At 39.2% G+C, this 19,495-nt stretch overlaps 6 protein-coding genes and 1 long non-coding RNA gene across 9 annotated transcripts; 4 read left to right on the forward strand and 3 right to left on the reverse strand.

Moving 5' to 3' along the window:
• Nucleotides 1–569: 569 nt before the first annotated feature.
• LOC145737158 (alpha-1,3/1,6-mannosyltransferase ALG2-like) lies at nt 570–1,938 on the forward strand. Its single transcript, XM_081991747.1, has 2 exons — nt 570–787; nt 835–1,938. Exons 1-2 carry the CDS (start codon nt 620–622, stop codon nt 1,912–1,914), a joined length of 1,248 nt encoding a protein of 415 aa, XP_081847873.1. The 5' UTR covers nt 570–619; the 3' UTR covers nt 1,915–1,938.
• A 3,778-nt stretch (nt 1,939–5,716) lies between these two features.
• LOC145737368 (uncharacterized) lies at nt 5,717–8,136 on the forward strand. Its single transcript, XR_014180360.1, has 4 exons — nt 5,717–7,378; nt 7,544–7,628; nt 7,686–7,732; nt 8,036–8,136. It is a non-coding gene; the product is annotated as an uncharacterized LOC145737368 (long non-coding RNA).
• On the forward strand, nt 7,810–10,282 carry Ythdc1 (YTH domain containing 1). 2 transcript variants are annotated; one of them, XM_081992012.1, is made up of 4 exons: nt 7,810–8,137; nt 8,199–9,142; nt 9,635–9,805; nt 9,881–10,282. In XM_081992012.1, the coding sequence occupies exons 2-4, from the start codon at nt 8,202–8,204 to the stop codon at nt 10,173–10,175; spliced, it is 1,407 nt and encodes a 468-aa protein (XP_081848138.1). In that variant the 5' UTR covers nt 7,810–8,137; nt 8,199–8,201; the 3' UTR covers nt 10,176–10,282. The 2 variants fall into 2 exon arrangements, with proteins under 2 accessions (XP_081848138.1, XP_081848137.1); XM_081992011.1 differs by having other exon boundaries at nt 8,059–9,142.
• Nucleotides 10,283–10,333: 51 nt separating this feature from the next.
• LOC145737361 (putative sodium-coupled neutral amino acid transporter 12) lies at nt 10,334–12,891 on the reverse strand. Its single transcript, XM_081992010.1, has 3 exons — nt 12,612–12,891; nt 12,314–12,523; nt 10,334–12,247 (listed from the first exon to the last, which is right to left on the reverse strand). The coding sequence occupies exons 1-3, from the start codon at nt 12,648–12,650 to the stop codon at nt 11,066–11,068; spliced, it is 1,431 nt and encodes a 476-aa protein (XP_081848136.1). The 5' UTR covers nt 12,651–12,891; the 3' UTR covers nt 10,334–11,065.
• A 129-nt stretch (nt 12,892–13,020) lies between these two features.
• Nucleotides 13,021–16,364, reverse strand: LOC145737360 (solute carrier family 53 member 1-like). Of its 2 annotated transcripts, none has more exons than XM_081992007.1 (11): nt 16,174–16,364; nt 15,968–16,121; nt 15,648–15,910; nt 15,290–15,551; nt 14,924–15,147; nt 14,727–14,870; nt 14,396–14,543; nt 14,149–14,343; nt 13,641–13,807; nt 13,430–13,563; nt 13,021–13,380 (listed from the first exon to the last, which is right to left on the reverse strand). In XM_081992007.1, exons 1-11 carry the CDS (start codon nt 16,240–16,242, stop codon nt 13,140–13,142), a joined length of 2,001 nt encoding a protein of 666 aa, XP_081848133.1. In that variant the 5' UTR covers nt 16,243–16,364; the 3' UTR covers nt 13,021–13,139. The 2 variants fall into 2 exon arrangements, with proteins under 2 accessions (XP_081848133.1, XP_081848135.1); XM_081992009.1 differs by having other exon boundaries at nt 13,091–13,380; nt 13,462–13,563.
• Nucleotides 16,365–16,469: 105 nt separating this feature from the next.
• LOC145737363 (ribosome assembly protein METTL17, mitochondrial) lies at nt 16,470–18,438 on the forward strand. Its single transcript, XM_081992013.1, has 9 exons — nt 16,470–16,633; nt 16,692–16,857; nt 16,908–17,121; nt 17,173–17,358; nt 17,422–17,584; nt 17,648–17,863; nt 17,919–18,060; nt 18,109–18,244; nt 18,303–18,438. The coding sequence occupies exons 1-9, from the start codon at nt 16,589–16,591 to the stop codon at nt 18,403–18,405; spliced, it is 1,371 nt and encodes a 456-aa protein (XP_081848139.1). The 5' UTR covers nt 16,470–16,588; the 3' UTR covers nt 18,406–18,438.
• Nucleotides 18,419–19,468, reverse strand: LOC145737364 (uncharacterized). The gene has a single exon (XM_081992014.1). It carries the CDS (start codon nt 19,419–19,421, stop codon nt 18,453–18,455), a length of 969 nt encoding a protein of 322 aa, XP_081848140.1. The 5' UTR covers nt 19,422–19,468; the 3' UTR covers nt 18,419–18,452.
• Between the last annotated feature and the right edge of the window lie 27 nt (nt 19,469–19,495).

The following is a 19,495-nucleotide window of genomic DNA, read 5'->3' on the forward strand; positions in this document are numbered from 1 at the left end:
GTGGGTTTCTTGATAACCAACTGGGATAAAGCCCTACTGGACCTGGCTTTTCTTTTTTGACCTCGAGCCCTTTCAATCTTCAATTCTGGCACCAAACCTTCCGAAGATGGTGAGTTTGGGTTGGTTACTACAAGACAAAACTCACCGGCATCCACTCCCGTAGTGATTTGCACCCTGGGGGTGGTAATCTGCGAGTGGATGTCCGAGAGGCGGTTCACCGAGTTGGTGATGCCGTTCAGGATGTTGTTGATCGTTCTCACTGCCGCCCCCGTGTGGTCCGTTTCGATGTGGTTGGATTTTTGACGATTTGGTACCGCCTCTGTGTTGGTTGAGCTGTCTTCCAAAACCACTAAACATCCCCAATCACAAATTTTTCCAAACATTGCATTCCACTCACCTGTGGAGTCAGTTGGTAGTCCTTTAAGAGCAGACACTTTCCTCACCCTCACCTTCCCACCGCTATAAATAGTCTTCATGGTATCCAGCTGGTCTTTGAGGTTGTTGCAACGCGATTCAGCCATTTCCAGTTGTTGCTCTATATCTGGAACAAACCAGGTGTGAAGGCAAAACCAGTCAAAGTGACAAGTTAACCTAACAACCATCAAAATCTAAAACTAAAATGGAAGCTCAAGCGCATAATCATGTGGTGTTCCTGCACGAGAAAATCACAAAAAGAAAATGCGACCGTTACATTTTAAATCTGGCGCAGGCGTACAACCATTTAGGTCACAAAGTCACACTGTACACCACCCATTTTAGCCACCCGGACACCATAGATGACTTCAAGGTAGTTGTATACCATTAACTGGATGAATGCTCAGAGTTGTTTTGTAGTTCCTGGACAAGATCAAGGTGAAATACTCTGGATGGTGGATCCCCAGAAGTTTGTTTGGATGGTTTCGCGGTGGTATGTCCAATTTAAAGGCCACCTGCATGGCCTTGAGGATGATCTTCCATCCACCAGACCAGAAACCCAGCCTTATAGTGCTGGATGTCGGTTTGGTGGCGTTGTACCTCCTCTATCTGTTCAGCAATTACAGAATGTTTTACGTGGAGTCGTTTGAGAGTTTGAGGAACCGACCAGACCTGTGCGAACACGTGACCTACAGCCCTAGCCTTCTAGAAGCCAAATTCATCAAACTGGCTGATGAAATCATCGTGGAGAGTCCTAATTTTGCGGAAGTGTTCAAAAAATCCTTCCCAGCAGTGAACAAGGACCCTGTGGTGCTCTATCCTGCAGTGGATGTGGGTTTGTGGAACCAAGATGGCATCCAAGTTCAGAGAATCATCCCAGACTTGCTGGACAACACCATTCTCTTCCTGTCCATAGGGAAGTATCGTAGATCATCCAATTTCAAACTAGCTCTAGACGCTTTCGAGATTTTGTTGCAACTAATCGACGACCTGGACACCACCAAACGATTCCAACTGGTCATAGCAGGGAATTGCAAAACCCTGGACGAGAAAATGCACTACAACGAACTGGTTATGAGCGCCAAGGAACGGATCTGCGCCTCCCAAGTCAGCTTCCTCAACCAACTACCTATCATCCACGAAAAAACCCTCATCATGGAATCAGCAATCGTGCTTTTCCCTTCAAAATCGGAGATGCAAGCCGATTTTATACTGAAAGCTATGAGTTTAGGGAAACCTATAGTAGCCACAACAAAAGGCATCGCCCCCAAGTTGCTTCAGAACCGAGTGTCGGGCATCACAACCGAACCAGAACCCAAATTGATGGCCCAAGTGATGAAGAAGCTGATGATGAGTCCCCATTTGCAGAGTTTCATCGGGGAGATTGCTAGGGACACTTTTGTGAAAAACTACTGCTTCAGAAGCTTCTGCAAACGGGTGGAGGAGTTGACTGACGTACGGCCCAAGAACGAGATCACGAAACTAGAGTCTAAACTTTGATTTTCATTAAACCACTCAACCAGTTCCCTTGTTTTAAAACCAAGCAGCATTTCCCTGGAATTAGAAGCAAATTGAGTGTCTTACCGTGTAGTCTGAACTCGTTTTTCTGTCCCGATTTGTCCCCTCCACCTCCTGTAACCTCCTGCATTAGCAGACATTTTGGAAATAAGACCAAACTCACCGTTAGGGGCCTCCATTAAGTCTTCGACCTCGTTACCCAATTGGGTGCTCATTTTTTCCGTTTAATTTTCGCTATTAAAACAAAAACTCCCGTGACACAAAAAAACATGACAAATTGACATTTCGAGTGACGTTGGCAAGATGGCGGGTGGTGTTCAGGTGACCGTTTTAAGAGCCCCAACGCCCACGAGTTGTTTTCTTAATTAACTAGGATATGAGACGGAAATTAATCAACCCACCCGTTTTGTAGTACACGAGACAAGTTAATTGGACTCTTAACTTTTGTAATTATTGGTATTAACGTCATTTTAGTAAACGGATTGGACACCTTAATGCAACTTTGACCCTTTTCTCCTCAAATTAGTCATCGTTATGATCAAATCAATTTTTCATAAACAAATTGCTGGTTGAGTCAACAAATTAATAATTTACATTTAGTTACACGCTAAATTATTGATGACGGCCATGTTTGATTTTGTCATCATTCGATCATTATTGTCATCACTATTTCCATTCTTAAGTTTCAAAAAAATGTATTTACAGCTTCATTAATGGTTTTTATAAAACAGTCAGTCCATTTGTCTTGCGGTCTAATTTGACAGTTAACTGTCAAAAACCGCTCCAAGCAATAATGCAGCACAATCAGGCAAAAAAAGTACTTTACACCTTTATGAATGGGGTTTTGACTGTTTGTAGCGCTAGATCTGTCATTTCTTATGTAGTCTAGTCTGTCATTAAAGTGTCAACTGTCAAAATCCGCTTTACAAACCGATGAAACTATAAAACGTACTTGAAAATAAGCAGAAACCGCTTAAAGCTGTTTAGCAGTCTCTAAACCTCCATGAATATGAATGACATTAAAAAAGACTTAAAAGGAAATTAATTTGGCATCAGAAGCTTCAAAATTGACTTTGTCAGAGCTTCAAGTCCATGAAAAGGTTCAGAAAGTCAAAAAGGCTGTTAAATAGTCCTCTAAAGCTTTAATTTGACTCAAGAAGCTTCAAAATTAACTTAAAATGCCTTGATTTACATTGAAAATGCTAAGAATGACAGTTAAGAAGATTTAAGAAATTTAATTTGGCATCAGAAGCTTCAAAATTGACTTTGTCACAGTTTCAACCACATGAAAAGGTTCAGAAAGTCAAAAAGGCTGTTAAATAGTCCTCTAAAGCTTTAATTTGACTCAAGAAGCTTCAAAATTAACTAATGCCTTGATTTACATTGAAAATGATAAGGATGACAGTTAAGAAGATTTAAGAAATTTAATTTGGCATCAGAAGCTTCAAAATTGACTTTGTCAGAGTTTCAATTACATGTAAACGTTGAGAAAGTTAAAAAGGCTGTTAAATAGTCCTCTAAAGCTTTAATTTGACTCAAAAAGCTTCAAAATTAACATAAAATGCCTTGATTTACATTGAAAATGATCAAGATGACAGTTAAAAAGATTTAAGGAAGTTCATTTGGCATCAGAAGTTTCAAAATTGACTTAAAAAAATAATTTATGAAAAGTCAGTTTGGCAACATTGCCTCCAGGTTAGTAACTAACTGTTTTAAACTTTAATTACGTTACAGTTTAAAATGATCAGTTTGACAGCTTCATGGATGTTTTTATAAAAAGACAGTCCATTTGCGAGGTCGTCTAGTTTGACATTTCAGTGTTAACTGTCAAAAAAATTTAACAGTACCTTACACCATTATGAACGGGGTTTTTGATTGTTTGTGAAACAAAACTATCTATTTGCAATAAAATATAGTCTGTCATTAAAGTGTCAAATGTCAAAAACTGCTCCACGTACCAGTAAAGCGATAAAACATACTTGAAAAACTATCTAAATTAAAAAGGTTTAACGGTACTTTACACCTCTATGAATGGAGTTTGGACTGTTTGTAGAGCTAGATCGTTCATTTCTTATGTAGTCTAGTCTGTCATTAAAGTGTCAACTGTCAAAAAACACTCCCCAAACCAATAAAACTATAAAACATTCTTAAAAACCAGCACATGGAGTTTTGAGTGTTTCGACTATTTGTAAAGCTAGATTATTTATTTGACGTACAGTCTAATCTGTCATTAGAGTGTCAACTGACAAAAAAAACGCTTCACAAACCAATAAAACTATAAAACATTCTTAAAAACCTGCACAAACCTTGCTAAAGAGGTATAACAGCATTTACAACCTTTTTATGAATGGGGTTTTGAGTGTTTCGACTATTTGTAAAGCTAGATTATTTATTTGACGTACAGTCTAATCTGTCATTAAAGTGTCAACTGTCAAAACAAATAAAACTTGAAAAACAGCAGAATCAAGTAAAACAGGTTGAAAAGCATTTTTACACCTTTAATGAAAGGGGTTTTGATTATTTTTTATGGTCAAGCTAAAATCACGTGACCATTTACTTTTAGCACCAAACGTCGTTAAGATACATGAAGGTTCAACGTTGCCAATTCTGCAATAATTGAGCCTCATTTTTAGATATTGCAACATTGCTAATTTTAGGTAATATTTCAAGAGTTCTGGTGGTTCTTTTTAGTAAGTTGATACGGTTGAAACATGTTTTTTTTGTACAGTTAAACGTATGCAAATTCGGTATAATAACCTCGACGATAAATCCAAGAAAATCATTTATAGTGACTCACAGTGGCTTGTTTAAATATTCAAAAATCGTCCGAGAATTACATCACGTAGACACATGTTATGTGAAGCCTATAAACTGAAAAAACTTGTTCGTAATTGAATTGTGATTCAGCAAATTTGAACTCAAAAATTTTGTGTACATTTCCCACATAAAGGGTCCGTTTACGTTTACATCGGCCCTTTTTAGTCCAATTCATTAAGGAAGCTTTTAGTCTTAATGTAGATTGATGCAAGAGGGGGTTGATGCACGCGACTACCTTTCCCCTCTACCCCCCACAGGGCTCTTCCGGTCTATGTGAACTTTTCAGTGTAGAATGGCGGCAAAACAAAATTACAGGGCAGTACTTGCTTTGGTGTCATAAAGACTGATAATTTTAGGTTTGGGACACACAAATCGTCTTTGAAATTACTGGTTATTGGTTTTTGCGTTTTGCATTGTTGCCTAATCATACACCACACATTTTTCTCCATTAAATGAATTAATCACAGTCATTTTACTTCAAAGCTTGACGCTAATAAACCCCTATTAGAATGACTGTTATGATTATCTGAACGCAAATATTAATTTAGTTCTAATAACTTTTATGATCCGCAATTATTGTTGTTAATTCAACAAATTTTAACAAACAAATTAGTACTATAACCTTTTTTTTTTGATAAGGCTTGGAAAATGTTTAAAATACCTTTAAAACTGCTTTTTTTCACACAGTTTGAGTACTCCAAAGGGATTGGGGACCAAAGAACAGTACAGTACATCTATACAGGGTGTCTGAAAAGTAGCTTTACAATTTTGATTCACCCCAAATAATTTTCAGTTTTTTTAAACTTTCACGTTACAAGCCACCATTTGTAAACGTTTCGACTATTAATAAAAACCGTCATCAGTCTACTAAACCACCAAATCATTTCCAGCTTTACTAGTACCATACAAACGCAAATCACCAAAGTGTCAAGACTTTGTATTCAACGTGTTTTTTAGCAGAAAAATAGTTTCAACCACGTTTCACCTTATTAAAAAGTTTTTAATTAACAAATACAAACCTAAAATAGACTAATTAAATTTTTTTTAAAATGAGTTCTGGAAAATTAAAGAAAACCATTTTTTCTTAAGACCTTCAACAAGAAGCTTCAAAACTTTCAACTATCAGACTGATTTTAAAATATTTAATTAAAGAATACATTAAAAAAAAAAAACATTTTTATCTTTATGGTGTTGCATCCAGCGTTACTTAACACCTCAATGATCTTGGACGCGTCACGACTGTCAACCAACTTGTTGTTATCCTTCTCTCTCTCACTGGTGTGAACAGCGACATGAGAGATCGGAATGAGCGTAAGGGCGACTTCGGCAATCTTCGGTTTTACTGGTGGAGGGGGAAATGGCAAATGATCATCGGTTTTCGTTCCTATTCTAACCTCACATTATTATTAATTAAAATATTGTTTTGTTTGATTGGAAATATCTTGTCTTTGATTATTTTAATATTGCAATAACAGATACTGCAATATATACCTATTTTCTGGCCTCAAACTATCTGTGGTGTTCGTCTACGTGTTGGTGTAATTATTTTTCAGGTTGTGGACGGGAAAAAGCGCAGACTATTTTAAAGTTTTGGAGATGCTTGTTTATAGCTGGATTTATAAACTCTGTTATTCCCGTTGCTCGTAATTCGTTGTTCGTGATTGGCGCTGTTCCGAAAATAACACATAGGGATTCGCACGCATACATTTATAAACCTCGGTTATCGCGTTGCTCGTACTTTCCATTGTTGCTGGCCGTTATTCTCTGTTGTTCCCATTTAACCAAATTTTATTTCTGTTGCTGGTGATTCGCGATTCAACCAATGAGAGTGCTTAAAGAGATCAGATGATATTGACATTTCCAACGTCAACACAAAATTATTAAAAGGCACGTTCCACTCCGTTCCAGTCATTCGACCGTTTTCTTGGCTTGGCTTTGTTTGGTAATCTGTGCGTTTTTCGTTTCTGTTTTTTTATGAAAGGTCCAACTTTTGTCAATAATTTCTGGAATACTGAATGCGTCATTCTCGTGTATTTAAAAAATTGAGGTTCATCTAGTTTTTTCATTTTTTGGTAGTAATAAAAACTTCCTCCAACCATCCGCTGCCGATTGATGGGCCGAACTTTGTATCTGCGAACTTGTTTTTTTCTTTGTGTAGCTGATGCCAAATAGGCACATATAACTAAGCCAAAAGCACCAAGGAGAATCCGTTTATCCATATCCATTTTATACCACCAACTTGTCCAGTAAACTGAATTAAAATTGAAGCCAGAACAGACAAAAATATATGAAACAAATAAAATACAAAATTATCTTTGGTTACATTTGAATATTTTTTTTTTTTTTTTTTAACTTTCTTTATGGCTTTCACCACTAGGGTTTGAATATTTGGATTGTGCTGTGTCAATTTTGCTGAGATATGGGGTATGTCAAATGTCAAATATATCTGACCAATAAGAAACGAACAACTCCAACAACCAGTAACACAATATAAATTGATTAATCTGTTAACACACGAACAACCGGTCCGAGCAACGAACTACGAGTAACGTGGAAACGACGCGAATTACGAGCAACGGGAATAACAGAGTTTATAAATCCAGCTTATGACTTCAACAATTACAAGTAGGTAGGTATACTATTTGAAATTCCTTTTAGCTGGTATGGGCTTTTTAATGGCTTAATTTAGGAAGCCGTCAAGTAGTGATGTGTATTATTTTGTTGTTGAATAATAATATTAAATCATTTGAAAATAAATAGGTATTACCTTAAATTGAACTGATTATGTTTACAGGATAAAGGATTACTCCAAAGGCTCTGAAGATTTGGTCTTTTGCAACAATAAGAATAAACCAGAGCAACCATTAATGTTACAGATGGTAAGTTTTACTAGAATTTATTGTGATTACATACTTATTTATTTTTGTATTGTTTAGGTTGACAGGGCACTACTGAAATCCAATGTGGAATGTTTTGGAAGAGGGTACCTATTTTTAAGGCAACATTTTAAACAATGAAGTGTAATAACCAGTGTTTGAACTGTATTATTTAAATAATACAGCTAGATATCTATACTATAGCTGTTACTCCTTATGGTTTTATTAAAAAAAAAGCGCACATCGTTTTAAACACTTTAACTAGGTTAAAATCTGTTTGTTTACTGTTTCAAACATAAAACCAAAACAGTAAACAATGACGCTCACGACGTGTCTGGAACTTAACCTCAAATTTTCTTCTTAACTTTCTCTAGTTTCAAACGTCAAACACTCAAACAGCAATTTTTTAGGTTATCTTTACTGTCAAGTGACATTTGACAGTTTGACACTTTAATAAGATGGCGTTACTAAAATGATTGAGCCCCAAAACATAACAATTCCAATAATTTTGTGTATGTAATTATAGTGACTTTTAAGTAAAAAAGTGTGGTTTGATTGGTGACTGGTATCTAGGATATGGACTGCGCCCCATCAAAAGGCCAAAACATCAATTTGAGCTTAGACATGGGTGACGAAATGAAATTGGACGAAGTGAATTACGAGAGTGACATTTCCTCTACAAGTTCCGAGTCCTCGTCGGCCCCTAGCATTAGCACAGTGAGTACAGCGTCGACGGGCAAAGAGGGCCGACACAAAACAGGTCGGTCTGACAAAAGCCCCTCGCCACTTGCGGTAAAACGCGAACGCTCCAAAGATGCTCTAAGCAAGTATGACTACTTAACCAAACTAAACTACTTGTTTAGAGACGCTCGGTTTTTCGTTATCAAATCAAACAATGCAGAAAACATTGCCCTGTCCAAAGCGAAAGGAGTTTGGTCCACACTGCCTCAGAATGAAGCCAACTTGAATCAAGCATGGAGAGAGTCAAGAAATGTTTTGTTGATTTTTTCAGTGAAGGAAAGTGGCAAATTTGCAGGGTTTGCTCGCTTAAAGGGTGAGTCCCGACATGATGTACCTGCAGTGTCATGGGTGCTACCCCAAGGACTGTCGGCCAAAGCTTTGGGTGGGGTGTTTGAAGTAGATTGGGTGTGTCGTAAAGAACTACCATTTTCAAGCACCATGCATTTATACAATCCGTGGAATGACGGTAAACCGGTGAAAATTGGACGAGATGGACAGGAAATTGAACCGCGGGTGGCCGAGGAGCTGTGCCGGTTATTCGCTGAAGACGAAGGGGTTGATTTAGCCCCGATTTTAATGTTGGCAAAAGAAGCCTCAAAAAAAATGAATTTAAGAGCCAAAGATGGTGGGAGACATGTCAAAGCCCGAATGCCGATAGCGGCTCGGGCCCCTTTTGTGCATCGGGGCCGCGGGGGGGCGTACACACGCCGAAAGTTCTTTTTATCAAATAGATTGTTAGGTCATTCCAGTTTCAGGCGGTCAGTTTCACGCGAAAGGTAAGTGAGGTTAAGTGATGTTACTAAGAAAATTAGGAACAATGTTTGTGGTGTCTGAAAGACATTTGAAATGGGTTATTTGGTGCCTGTGTGAGTTGGACTATGCCCTTTTACTGGATATAATTTCGTCTTACACCATTTTGGTGTAGATTATTCAATTTTTTTTAAATATTACAAAAGACTTTTATATGAGTTTACAATGAACTGTTTCAATGTGGACTTTGAAAGGTTTTTAATTAAAATTTTCAAACAGGGTTTTTTAGGTAAGTGTTTTGAGCAACTTTATTTTGTTGGCCTGTAGGTGGCGCTTTTGTCTGCAGAGTATTTTTGCAGTGCCCGTTAAGATAAACAAACCGCGTGCATGTGACAAACATTAATTTGACAGTTATGAGTATTACGACAAACTGTCAGTGTTATTGCACACGTGATTTTTTGGGGCACTCTGTCATCGTTTCGTTAAATTGAAGCAGAAACGACCTTTCTAATTTGTAGATTTATGTCTATCTACGATCGAGAAGCAGTTCGGCCATATACAGCAGCCGCAGCGGAGGCCTACGTGGCCGACTACATGCGCACCATGCAACACCAGTTGCCTCCCTTACCCTACGTCGCCCCTTCCGGACTGTATCCGTCCAGTTACGAGAGCCTTCCAGCGCCTACTAGGTTTGTTGAGTCATAATTGTCATTCGGTCTGTCAAATTATACTCGGTGGTTAAATTGAGCCTTAAAAATATTTAGATATTACGACGCTTTGCCGATACCGGAGTATCAGGGCGCTCGTTACCCGGACAAACGCGCCTACGACCGTACCGTGGAGGAATTCATCTGGAAGAACAAGGAAAGACGTTCATCCAGGGAGAGGGGGTATTCCAGAGAGAGGGGCTATTCTAGGGACCGTTCCAGGTCACGTGGTTACTCGCGGGAACGGTCTAGAGGGCGTTCGCGCGAACGCATGCGCGAAAGAGAGAGGGAGAGAGAGCGCGAACGACTGAGAGACAGAGACAGTCGTTATCGTTATAGAGACAGGCGATAGATAATATATATGTCACTGTATAATAAAGTTGCTGTCAAGATCTGACATTTTGAAACTGGAAACGCCAAAATGTCATATATTCGAAAATTATATCACATTTTGCTGTATTTTATGTTTTTCTACCTTTTACCACGCCGGAATTGAATGAAACACTTCAGTACAGTTGGAATTAATTTTTATTATTGTTAAAAAAATAAAAACTGGAAATACCATCCTGTATCTTCTAGATACAGATGACACCCACTTAATACTTATTAGGCGCTATCACAGACACTAACAATTAATACAAAATTAAATTGACCAGTGCATTCTTTGTTATTGCACTTCGTGTCAAAACTGACATTTGAATTGACGTTTATTTTTGACAACACACTTAACAATACTTTTTTGGTCATGTAACCACTCTGGCAAGGTTGCCACTTTTACAATTGAGAGCCATATAAGATTACCATCCCCTATTATGTGTTCACCTAAAACCGATCACAGAGAACGAAACACAAACCAAACCTTTTCTGATACGCCAAAAATTATCAGAAATTTATTTTTGGAAGAAATTAAAATTTAAGAAATTTTAGGGGAATGTTGTTTCATGAAGAAACCACGCTGTAAGTAGGAACTGCTCCTTGGAACCAAATTTGACAGTTTTGACGTTAACAAACATTTTAATATGTTACTCTTGCGTCACATGACAGCTGTCAAAACCCACCAATGACCTGAAAGTATAAAATGCCAAATAGATGCGTTTCATTGAGGAATTGCACTGGAAGTAGTGTTTAAAGCTCCACGGAGCCAAATTTGACAGTTATGAGACGTTACGGAACACTTTGATACTCATGTCACAGCAGTGTGATTTTTGACAGCTGTCAGATGGAAAAAAAAATCAGTTTGTTTCAGTGGTTTAGGATTAAATCAACCGTAACAAACACAATACAAATAACCGCCCAAACAATGACGAACAAGAACCACCCAAAATGCCTAAAGGGACTTGCATACTTTTGCGAATAGTAACCAAAGTGACTTTTACAGTGTTGCCGCGCCTTCCACACGAGAAAGGCCGGTATGACGTACTGAACAATCACCCCGATATAAGAGCCGGTGATTTCGACGAGCCCTTTGAGGTTATGGGTGGCCAGGGCGGTGATTAAAGGCGGCAAAATGGCTAAAGTGGGGAATAACAGTCGTTTAACGACAAAACCGTGACGTTCCAAGGCTGGTGGTTCAAAAAATAAATGCTTCAGGTTTCCCTGCATCGTGATTGCTATGATTGGAAAACTGGTTGCCATTGGAAACAGGGGGAAAACGGCCAGAAAAACCCCGATCATTTTCATGAAAAATCCCGAATCGTGCGCAGGCATGAAGTTTAAAGAGTAGAGAACGTCGATTGTTTCAAAAGCAAACGATCCAGTGAGCGATAAAAGCAAATAAAAACCACAAATCACCAAAAAGTCTAGACTAATTTTTTTGGTTAGTTTGTACTTATTTGATATGGGGGCAATTAGCCCTGGCAAGGAATGGTGGCACATGAAACTATAAACGCTACTTCCGGCTAAAGCAGGCGCTTCTGCTATATTGACAGCCCTGGGATGACCTTGCTGACCATAATTTACTAACCTCAAACACGCTAAAGTCAGCATAATTGTAAAGGCAAGCCATCGGATGCCTATGGTGAACATTTGCAGGTACTTGGTTTTTTGGACGTTAAAGTAAGTGAACGGTCCCACTAAAAGCCCGAACAATACGACGTAAATGCGGTACATTGTCATTTTGGTCACCCCGGACTGGTTCCAACAGTGTTCCATAAAGTTTTCAGTGTTATTGGAGGATTTACAGCTCAGATTGACGATAGTTTTGCCCGAAGCTGCCACGTAAATCGTCAGATCCCCAAAAAGGTAAATGCATAATGAGAGAAAAAATAGCACATGACCCGACTTGGTCAGGTACAAAGCGGCTATTTCGCCCAATTCAACTTTACGATTCAAATTGTAGTAATGTCTAGTGCGATTTACCAGTATGGCGGTTTCCTCGGTGCTGTCTTCCGGTTCAGACTCAGTATTTAACGGGGCTTCGCTTTCCTAAAAACCAAAGAAAATTGCGTTTGTTTGTGCTTTCTTGACAAGTCACGTGACACTAGCACTTACGTCAATTTTGTGTTCTTGCACCCTAAGCCACTGAATGGTGGCGTTGGCGCACGCCACGCTTTCGATAACAAACGTCACGGTGACGAAACTGACAAAACACAAAACGACCAAAGCGACAGTACTAAACAGCCAGCCGGCATCTTGGAATGCAGCCGGTAAGGTTAAAGCTCCAGTACCAACGATCAAATTGAACACGTAAATTAGTCCGACCTGGAAAAGTCACAACCATATTATTTAGACACATTTTTGAGAATCTACAAATGAATGTAAATAGGGAAAAAAAAGTAAATCAATTTACCCATGATGAATACTGATCGGTAACTTCGGTTTGCGGCATTTTACTGGTAAATTCACTCAAGTTTGTTCCACTGTTTTACTAATAATTTGCTTCATGGGACGACACACCACATATGGAAGTAGTAGTGAACGTACTGTGTCCTACATTATCACATTTCTAACTGTTGATTAATCAGTAGATATAAAACAGCTTATCTACAAGTAGAATTTTATGGAATTTGTGGAGTTTAAATGCTTTTAATACAAGAAAAGTGTGATCACTCTGGGTGGCCATAACAAACAACAACAACAAGAGTGAAGTTAGCCTGTGTTACGTCACTTGTCTAACATCTTCTTCTTTTCATATCTTGGCGTAAAGTAAGAACTAGCATTTAACGTTTAAATAGGTATGCAAATTATTAGACACCACACCAGATTTAAAACTTATAATAAATAAATTAATTCAAAACAAAGCTTTAAAATTTCCCACTTGACAGTCGTGACATTGTCAAACTTTTATTTCTCGACAGCGTTGCCAAATTTACAATAATCAATTTTCCAGGTCGTCAGTGGATTCCCCCGTTTCCAGTATGATTCGATGCTCGCCAGTTTTTTTCTTATTTTTTCGTTTTCGTCTGTTTACAACGCCGTCCACGTCGTCCATCATGCGGACGATCATTGTTTGATCGGAAGTGTCCAACGGAGCCACCGAAATGTCCCGGACGGCCCGAAATTTACCGCAATTGTTTAAATGTTCGTTTTCCAAACGGAAAAAATTCCACACGAACCGTCTGGAAAAAGTATTGGCAACGTGGCGTTAACAATAATGGAATCACCCACCTGAATACTTCGAGCGGAGCTAAAATACACACCAAAGTGTTTTCCATCATGTAGCCGGTTTCGGCCAAACCAATTAGAAACGCCCATCCGAAGCGCAAGATTAAATCCTCGATTATGGCAAAATAGTAGAACCACTGAATAATCACAGTCGTTTGTTATTTTGACAGTCATGTTGTGTGCACGTTTTGACAGAGTGAAAAAAAAAACTTACAGTGCCGGAATAAACAATTTCCTCGCGTAAAAATCGATTTTCACCAGGTTTGGCATCAAACAAGCCCCAATCCAATTTAATGTCCCACGTGTACGCGTAACAGGTGCTCACCAACGAGGCACAAATCCACAAATAGAAAAATGGAGACTGTTTGTCGTTGTTTTGGCCTGTAAATAACGCTTTTTACACTCCAGAATGTAAGTGTAAACTTATACAGGTGTGGTAAATCCAAAACCGACCATAGGAAAACCGTGTAACTGACAGAGAAACGTACATTATTGCATGCGCAGGACTAAGACAGAAAACGAAAAAAATATCAAGTAGGCCGTATTTTCAGCGCGCTGTTGCCAAACGCCAAGTTATTTTGTTGACGGTATTTGAGTGATACTTGGCGTTTGGCAAAAGCGCGCTGAAAATACGGCCTACTTGATATTTTTTTCGTTTTCTCTTTGTCCCGCGCATGCAATTATCTACGTTTCTCTGTCAGTTACACGGATAGTCAACTCACTCTCGTAGATTTTATTTAAAGTGGAAAAAATAATGACACAAAATGACGTGGCGTATTTGGCAGCGTTTGCAATGTGCGGGAACGCTTCTCTAGTGTCTCGGTACCGTCTCAAACACTGCGCAAACCTGAACCAAGGCGGAAGGCACGCCATTAACGCTCTAACCCACAGAAAGCGCTCCACACAGTAATTGGCATCTGAAACATAACTGAATCACCTCCGCGGTAATGTTTTGAGGTTAGGTAATACCGTTTCCTTCAGACCAGCTGCCATTCGTCACATAGAAACAAACAAAGTACTGAATGTCGGTGAACAGGGTGACCATACTGTTAAGTTGATCGGCCAACCAGAAATCCGCAAATGTGACAAAGAAAAATGGAGCCGTCACCACTTTACCCTAAAAATTCGTTTAGAATACGACCAGCCCCGATATGTGACAGTTGGCACACGTGACCAACTGTCACTGATGAAGGAACGGCAACAGATTAGGTGAGGCAAACAATAAAAAAAAATAAAAAAAAGTACCTATACAGTGTGTGTGAGCAAAAAAAGCAAATCACGCATGCGTCTAGGTACAAACCAGCACTCGTAAAGCCCAAAATCGAGCTTCGTGCCGAAACGTTTTGGTGGGATTCAACACGAACAACAACATCAACACGATCAATGTCAACGGATGTATAAACGGCGCCACGCCCAATTGTTCGCTGAACAAAAAACACAACACCTAAAACAAACTCTATCTAACCTCCTTCTTTGTTGTTTTCATGGAAATTGTACCGACAAAGACCACATAATACCGAAAATTGCGGCCATTTCGATGATATGCTGCTCGGACAAGTGATTGCGCGGGTCCATTTCGAAAATTAGCACGTGATTCACCCCCGATGACCGCCAGCCGTAAATGTTGATCCCCCACAAAAACAAAAACTCAATTATTAGCAGAGGGCCTCTGTACAGTCTAGTCATGACTCTCCAATCTTGTTTTGAGGTGGAAAAAATTCCTGTAAGATACTTTAAACTGTAGAAACCAGTTGGCAGCTGTATAGCTTGATGGACAATAATGTGTCACTTTATAGCTCATTGACACAACAGGAAACTGATTGACATTTCCATCAAACTGTCACGGCAAATTCGTAAACCTACCAGTTAAGAGAACCGCCACTAACAACACAACAAAAGCCCCGGAAAACAGACCGACTTTAAACGTGGTCCAGGGACTTTGCTGTTCGCCTAAAGGGGGCACACGTAACCGTTTCATCGCCCTCTGGCGGTCGCCACTCTCCAAATCTTGCGTGAATGTACCCTCCGTTTCCCTAATCAATCGGTCAATGTCTTTGTTGGTATAAAAATGTGAATTTTCGACGTTTTCGATGCGCCAACGCATTCCCACATCAACTGACAACAACTAGAGGCAAATTGCTCTACTTAAAAATTCATTTGACAGTTGATCACATGACGCTGCTAATAGTTAGCACGTGACCAACTGTCACCTAACACTAACCTTATCGTGTTTTTTCAAAATTTTCCTGAACCCAGTAAAATTCAAATTTTGATAGTTTTGCAACAGTATCAAACTCAAGTAAAATTCACTAAAGGCCAACTTGAGCTCTTGCATTTTCCTAGCAGGAATATTCTTTTTGCGCCTTAACAGATTTTGTTTAATTTTTGATTTTTTGCTGTTTTTTCCGGTAAACTCCACCTCCTGAGTTTCACACAGTTCACTTTTCAAGCTGGCAAATCGCCTAGTGGCCTCTGCCAGTTTCTCTACAATTACGAACGTTTTTAGTAATGAGCAAGTAATTTTAAGTAACAAAAAAGCACCTGAGTAGAAAGTGTTGATTTTAGTCAGTTCCTTGTCGCAAAAACTGAAAAACTGTTCATCAAACTTTGCAAAGTACCTGGTCAATATGTCAGGCTCCACCAGTTCAGCACTGGGTGCCTGTTCTACGGCCGCGTACAGCATCGATTTCATTTGCTGTTACATCGTTTAAATTGAGTGAAAATGTCCTTTGAGGAAAAACTCTTACCTCATAATTGATGTATTGTTTGCGCCATTCTGGTGTGATGTGAGCGGATAAATGCTCGGCGAATTTCATTTTTACCGTCTTCCAGGCTTAACGCCGCCCCTAGAAATGGTACAAGTCAAAAAAAGGGGTAGCAAAAGCCCTTAAAAGGGCCTCAAATGGTTTAATTATTATTGTATTATTAACCAAATCAACACATAACCTCAAACTATCAAATGATGTCAATCAATTTTTACAAATGTCACGTGACATTGTGTTCAGCTTAATTTATATGATCACGTGGTACCTGACTATAAAACTAACCTAACCTAACTTGAAACTAAACCTAAAATTGTGGTTTATTTTTTATTTATTATATTACTGTTTCATTATATATATTCAGTACTGCTGGTAGTTTAATTAAACACTGAGTGTTAAAATGTTATTAAAAAATGCCTGGCATGCCTATAATTGGCCAATCAGGGTGAGTATACCTTAAACCCAGAAAATCCTTGTTTAGCAGTGTTTTTCAACAATTTCAGGTCTGTCCTTTAACTCGCAGCTATGCTGTAGTGGTGCCCGACCGTGACTTTATAAAAGCCGTGGCCAACGAAGACTATAAACCACGTCACCACCCTGGAAGAGTTGACCATAAAGTGGTCTCCATTCCGGACACTTTTGTCAAAGCAGTGCTGAGCACTATCGAAGGTAGAATAGTTTTTTAATCCTGTAGAGGGGTTAATAGAACCAGATTGTAGATTACCCGCTCAAGAGGTTGATGGAGAGTGCCAGTAAGCTGTCAAGACAATTGCATGGAAGACAACTGCCATTCAGCCAGCAGGCATTGCAAGACAAGCTAAATAAGTTACAGCAACGCGTAGTGAACCAGTATAAGCATGTTGAGGTTGATGGTGAGGAAGAAGTCAGGAGATTTAGGCAGAAATTGAATGATAAATTCAAGGAAGCTATCAGGTATGTTAAACAACTAATTTAAAGCCACTCTTTCAATATAGGGAGTTTTAGACAGGAAGTCTACAATTGGAAACCAATCAAATATGACATGTACACTTGTTTGATGTACTTGGTGGCAAGGGCGCCAGCAGAATATGCGGTTTTGACGAAAATTTTCAGTGAAATAGTCAATTTGGATAAGGATTTTGCCCCTAGAAGCTTGTTTGATTATGGCTCAGGTGTGGGTACAGTTACTTGGTATATTGAAACAGGTTTCTCATTCATCACACTGAAAAAATGACAACTTACCTGATTTGACAGGGCTGTCAATGCGTTCTGGAAAAGTCAAATTTTTGAGTACATGAACATTGACAGTTCAGCTGAAATGAACGATTTGGCGGAAATTTTACTCAAGGGCGGCAAAGGCAACGGCAAATCGCCCATTAAGGGCACATTTTACCGTCAATTTTTACCCGCTTCTAATGTAAATATTTGCACCACTGTCATTATGCTTCTCTGTCAAATATCAAAATTTTTGCGAACGCAGATAGAATATGATCTCGTCGTGTCCGCGTACAGTTTAATGGAACTGCCCACGATGGAAATGCGCCTGGAAACCATTTTGAATTTGTGGAATAAGACGCAACACTACTTGGTGGTGGTGGAACAGGGCACTAATGCAGGATTCAAGATTGTGAACGAAGTACGCGACTTTCTGCTTCAACTTGACAATGTTGCGAATCAAGGGCACGTATTCAGTCCGGTAAGCTGCGAGTTTTATCTGTTCTCTTGTGACAGCTGTCAAAAATTGTGTGTAGTGTCCGCACGACCTGACTTGCCCGCGGTTTCTGGCCAATGACGGTACGCCGTGCAACTTTAACGCTCGCTATTGGACGATGCCAATCGGTCGAAAACCGGAAGTGGCCAATGAACGATACTCTTATGTCGTCATGAAGAAAGGTTGGTTTTTGTTTTACTGGAAAACTTTTTTTTTATTTGTATATACAGGAAAACGACCCGACAAACAGAATTGGCCGCGTATAGTGCGACCAAACGTAGTCAAAGCCAAACACACCCATTGTCATATGTGCACAGCCAATGGGCAATTACGTCACGCGATATTTACATTGAAAAGACAGGGAAAGTGAGGTTATCTGCATTTTTCTTTTTAAACAGAATTGGATTGAAATATATATTTTTAGAGCCACCTATCACTGTGTCAGATCATCAAAATGGGGTGATTTACTGCCGTTAAGCCTAGAAGAATGCGAATCAGACCCTTCTGTACAAGATTCAGAGGAATAATAATAAGTGTGTAAATAAAACATTTTTATAAAAGTTGGGACTTTGATTTATAACAACTTTTGAACTTTAAAGTAAGCCAAATCACTGTCACATTCCAGTTGACAGAGCTTCAGGCTCAATTCACCTAACTTGCTCAAATCCCCACCGTGGTGCAACACTTTCTGACAGTAAAGCAGTCCTGATGACAGCTCTAGTGACAATGTTTGTGCAAACTCTTCCAAGCATTTGTTCCTTGGTTGGTCCAGCTTGAGTTTTTCATAAAAAACTTGAGGCAGCACTAAACTATCAGGAAGACTACTTAGAAGGTGGTGCACAAACATTAATAGCTCCTCCTCACATTTAGTGTAAACTGTCAGGAGTACTTCTGTGTTGCTTGTGCTTGTATTGACTGCTATACTGTCATTGTAGAGGTAGTGGCAACCTTGTGCATTTGATTGAGTGTAGGTGAGTCCACAGTTTATTTCTAAAGTGCTTGATATTGGAATGGTCCATTCTTCAGGTAGTATCAGCACTAGATTATTCTCCAAGCTGGAGGACATGCTGGCAAGGTTCTTATTGACAGGTTGTGGCATTGTTGCCAGCTTAACTGTCACTTGAGGCAGTTGTACAGTTTTTACATTGTTTTCACCTACTTGCACAGTCGCAAAACCGTGCAAATCAAAACTGGCCAGGGCAATTAGCTGGGCTATTTCAAAAGTGAGTGTTACTAGGGTACTTTTAGCCTGCTTGAAAGTTCTGACAGTGTAGTTTAGGTGGTGGCAATTCAAAGCCACATTAAGCTGGTCAAAGTGTTTAAGATGGGGTAGTTGGAAACACACTACAAATTTACCGTTATACACTGTCTTCCATAAGAGTTCAATTGTAATCAAGGGGTCTAGAGTGGTTTTTTGAGCTAATTTCTCTTTGTACTCCAAGCGAGTCACCTTTAAGTGCCGGTTTTGTAGCGTTAATTCCTGCAGTTTGGATTGAAGGAAATCCCGAAGCCGGTCTTGGCTTAAATCCAGGTCTACTTCCATAATAATTCTAACTTTCACAGATAATACTTTTTAATTTAACCACAAAACTTGCTAGGTCAAGTTTTTAATTTAAA

The sequence above is a fragment of the Ips typographus genome, linkage group LG13 (assembly GCF_016097725.1).
Source record: "Ips typographus isolate SLU linkage group LG13, UJ_Ityp_2.0, whole genome shotgun sequence".
Classification (NCBI taxonomy): domain Eukaryota; kingdom Metazoa; phylum Arthropoda; class Insecta; order Coleoptera; family Curculionidae; genus Ips; species Ips typographus.

Coding starts and splice junctions, on each gene's coding strand:
- LOC145737364 (XM_081992014.1), bottom strand. CDS start 19,421: ATGGAAGTAGACCTGGATTTAAGCCAAGACCGGCTTCGGGATTTCCTT.
- LOC145737363 (XM_081992013.1), top strand. CDS start 16,589: ATGTTATTAAAAAATGCCTGGCATGCCTATAATTGGCCAATCAGG. Junction 17,585..17,647: donor AATTTTTACCCGCTTCTAAT/GTAAATATTTGC, acceptor TTGCGAACGCAG/ATAGAATATGATCTCGTCGT. Junction 18,245..18,302: donor ACATTGAAAAGACAGGGAAA/GTGAGGTTATCT, acceptor ATATATTTTTAG/AGCCACCTATCACTGTGTCA.
- Ythdc1 (XM_081992012.1), top strand. CDS start 8,202: ATGGACTGCGCCCCATCAAAAGGCCAAAACATCAATTTGAGCTTAGAC. Junction 9,143..9,634: donor CGGTCAGTTTCACGCGAAAG/GTAAGTGAGGTT, acceptor TCTAATTTGTAG/ATTTATGTCTATCTACGATC. Junction 9,806..9,880: donor AGCCTTCCAGCGCCTACTAG/GTTTGTTGAGTC, acceptor AAAAATATTTAG/ATATTACGACGCTTTGCCGA.
- LOC145737158 (XM_081991747.1), top strand. CDS start 620: ATGGAAGCTCAAGCGCATAATCATGTGGTGTTCCTGCACGAGAAAATC. Junction 788..834: donor ACACCATAGATGACTTCAAG/GTAGTTGTATAC, acceptor GTTGTTTTGTAG/TTCCTGGACAAGATCAAGGT.
- LOC145737361 (XM_081992010.1), bottom strand. CDS start 12,650: ATGCCGCAAACCGAAGTTACCGATCAGTATTCATCATGG. Junction 12,524..12,611: donor CCGATCAGTATTCATCATGG/GTAAATTGATTT, acceptor TGACTTTTCCAG/GTCGGACTAATTTACGTGTT. Junction 12,248..12,313: donor TGCAAGAACACAAAATTGAC/GTAAGTGCTAGT, acceptor TTTGGTTTTTAG/GAAAGCGAAGCCCCGTTAAA.
- LOC145737360 (XM_081992007.1), bottom strand. CDS start 16,242: ATGAAATTCGCCGAGCATTTATCCGCTCACATCACACCAGAATGGCGC. Junction 15,911..15,967: donor AATCAACACTTTCTACTCAG/GTGCTTTTTTGT, acceptor TCGTAATTGTAG/AGAAACTGGCAGAGGCCACT. Junction 14,344..14,395: donor CAGCTGGTCTGAAGGAAACG/GTATTACCTAAC, acceptor GTTATGTTTCAG/ATGCCAATTACTGTGTGGAG.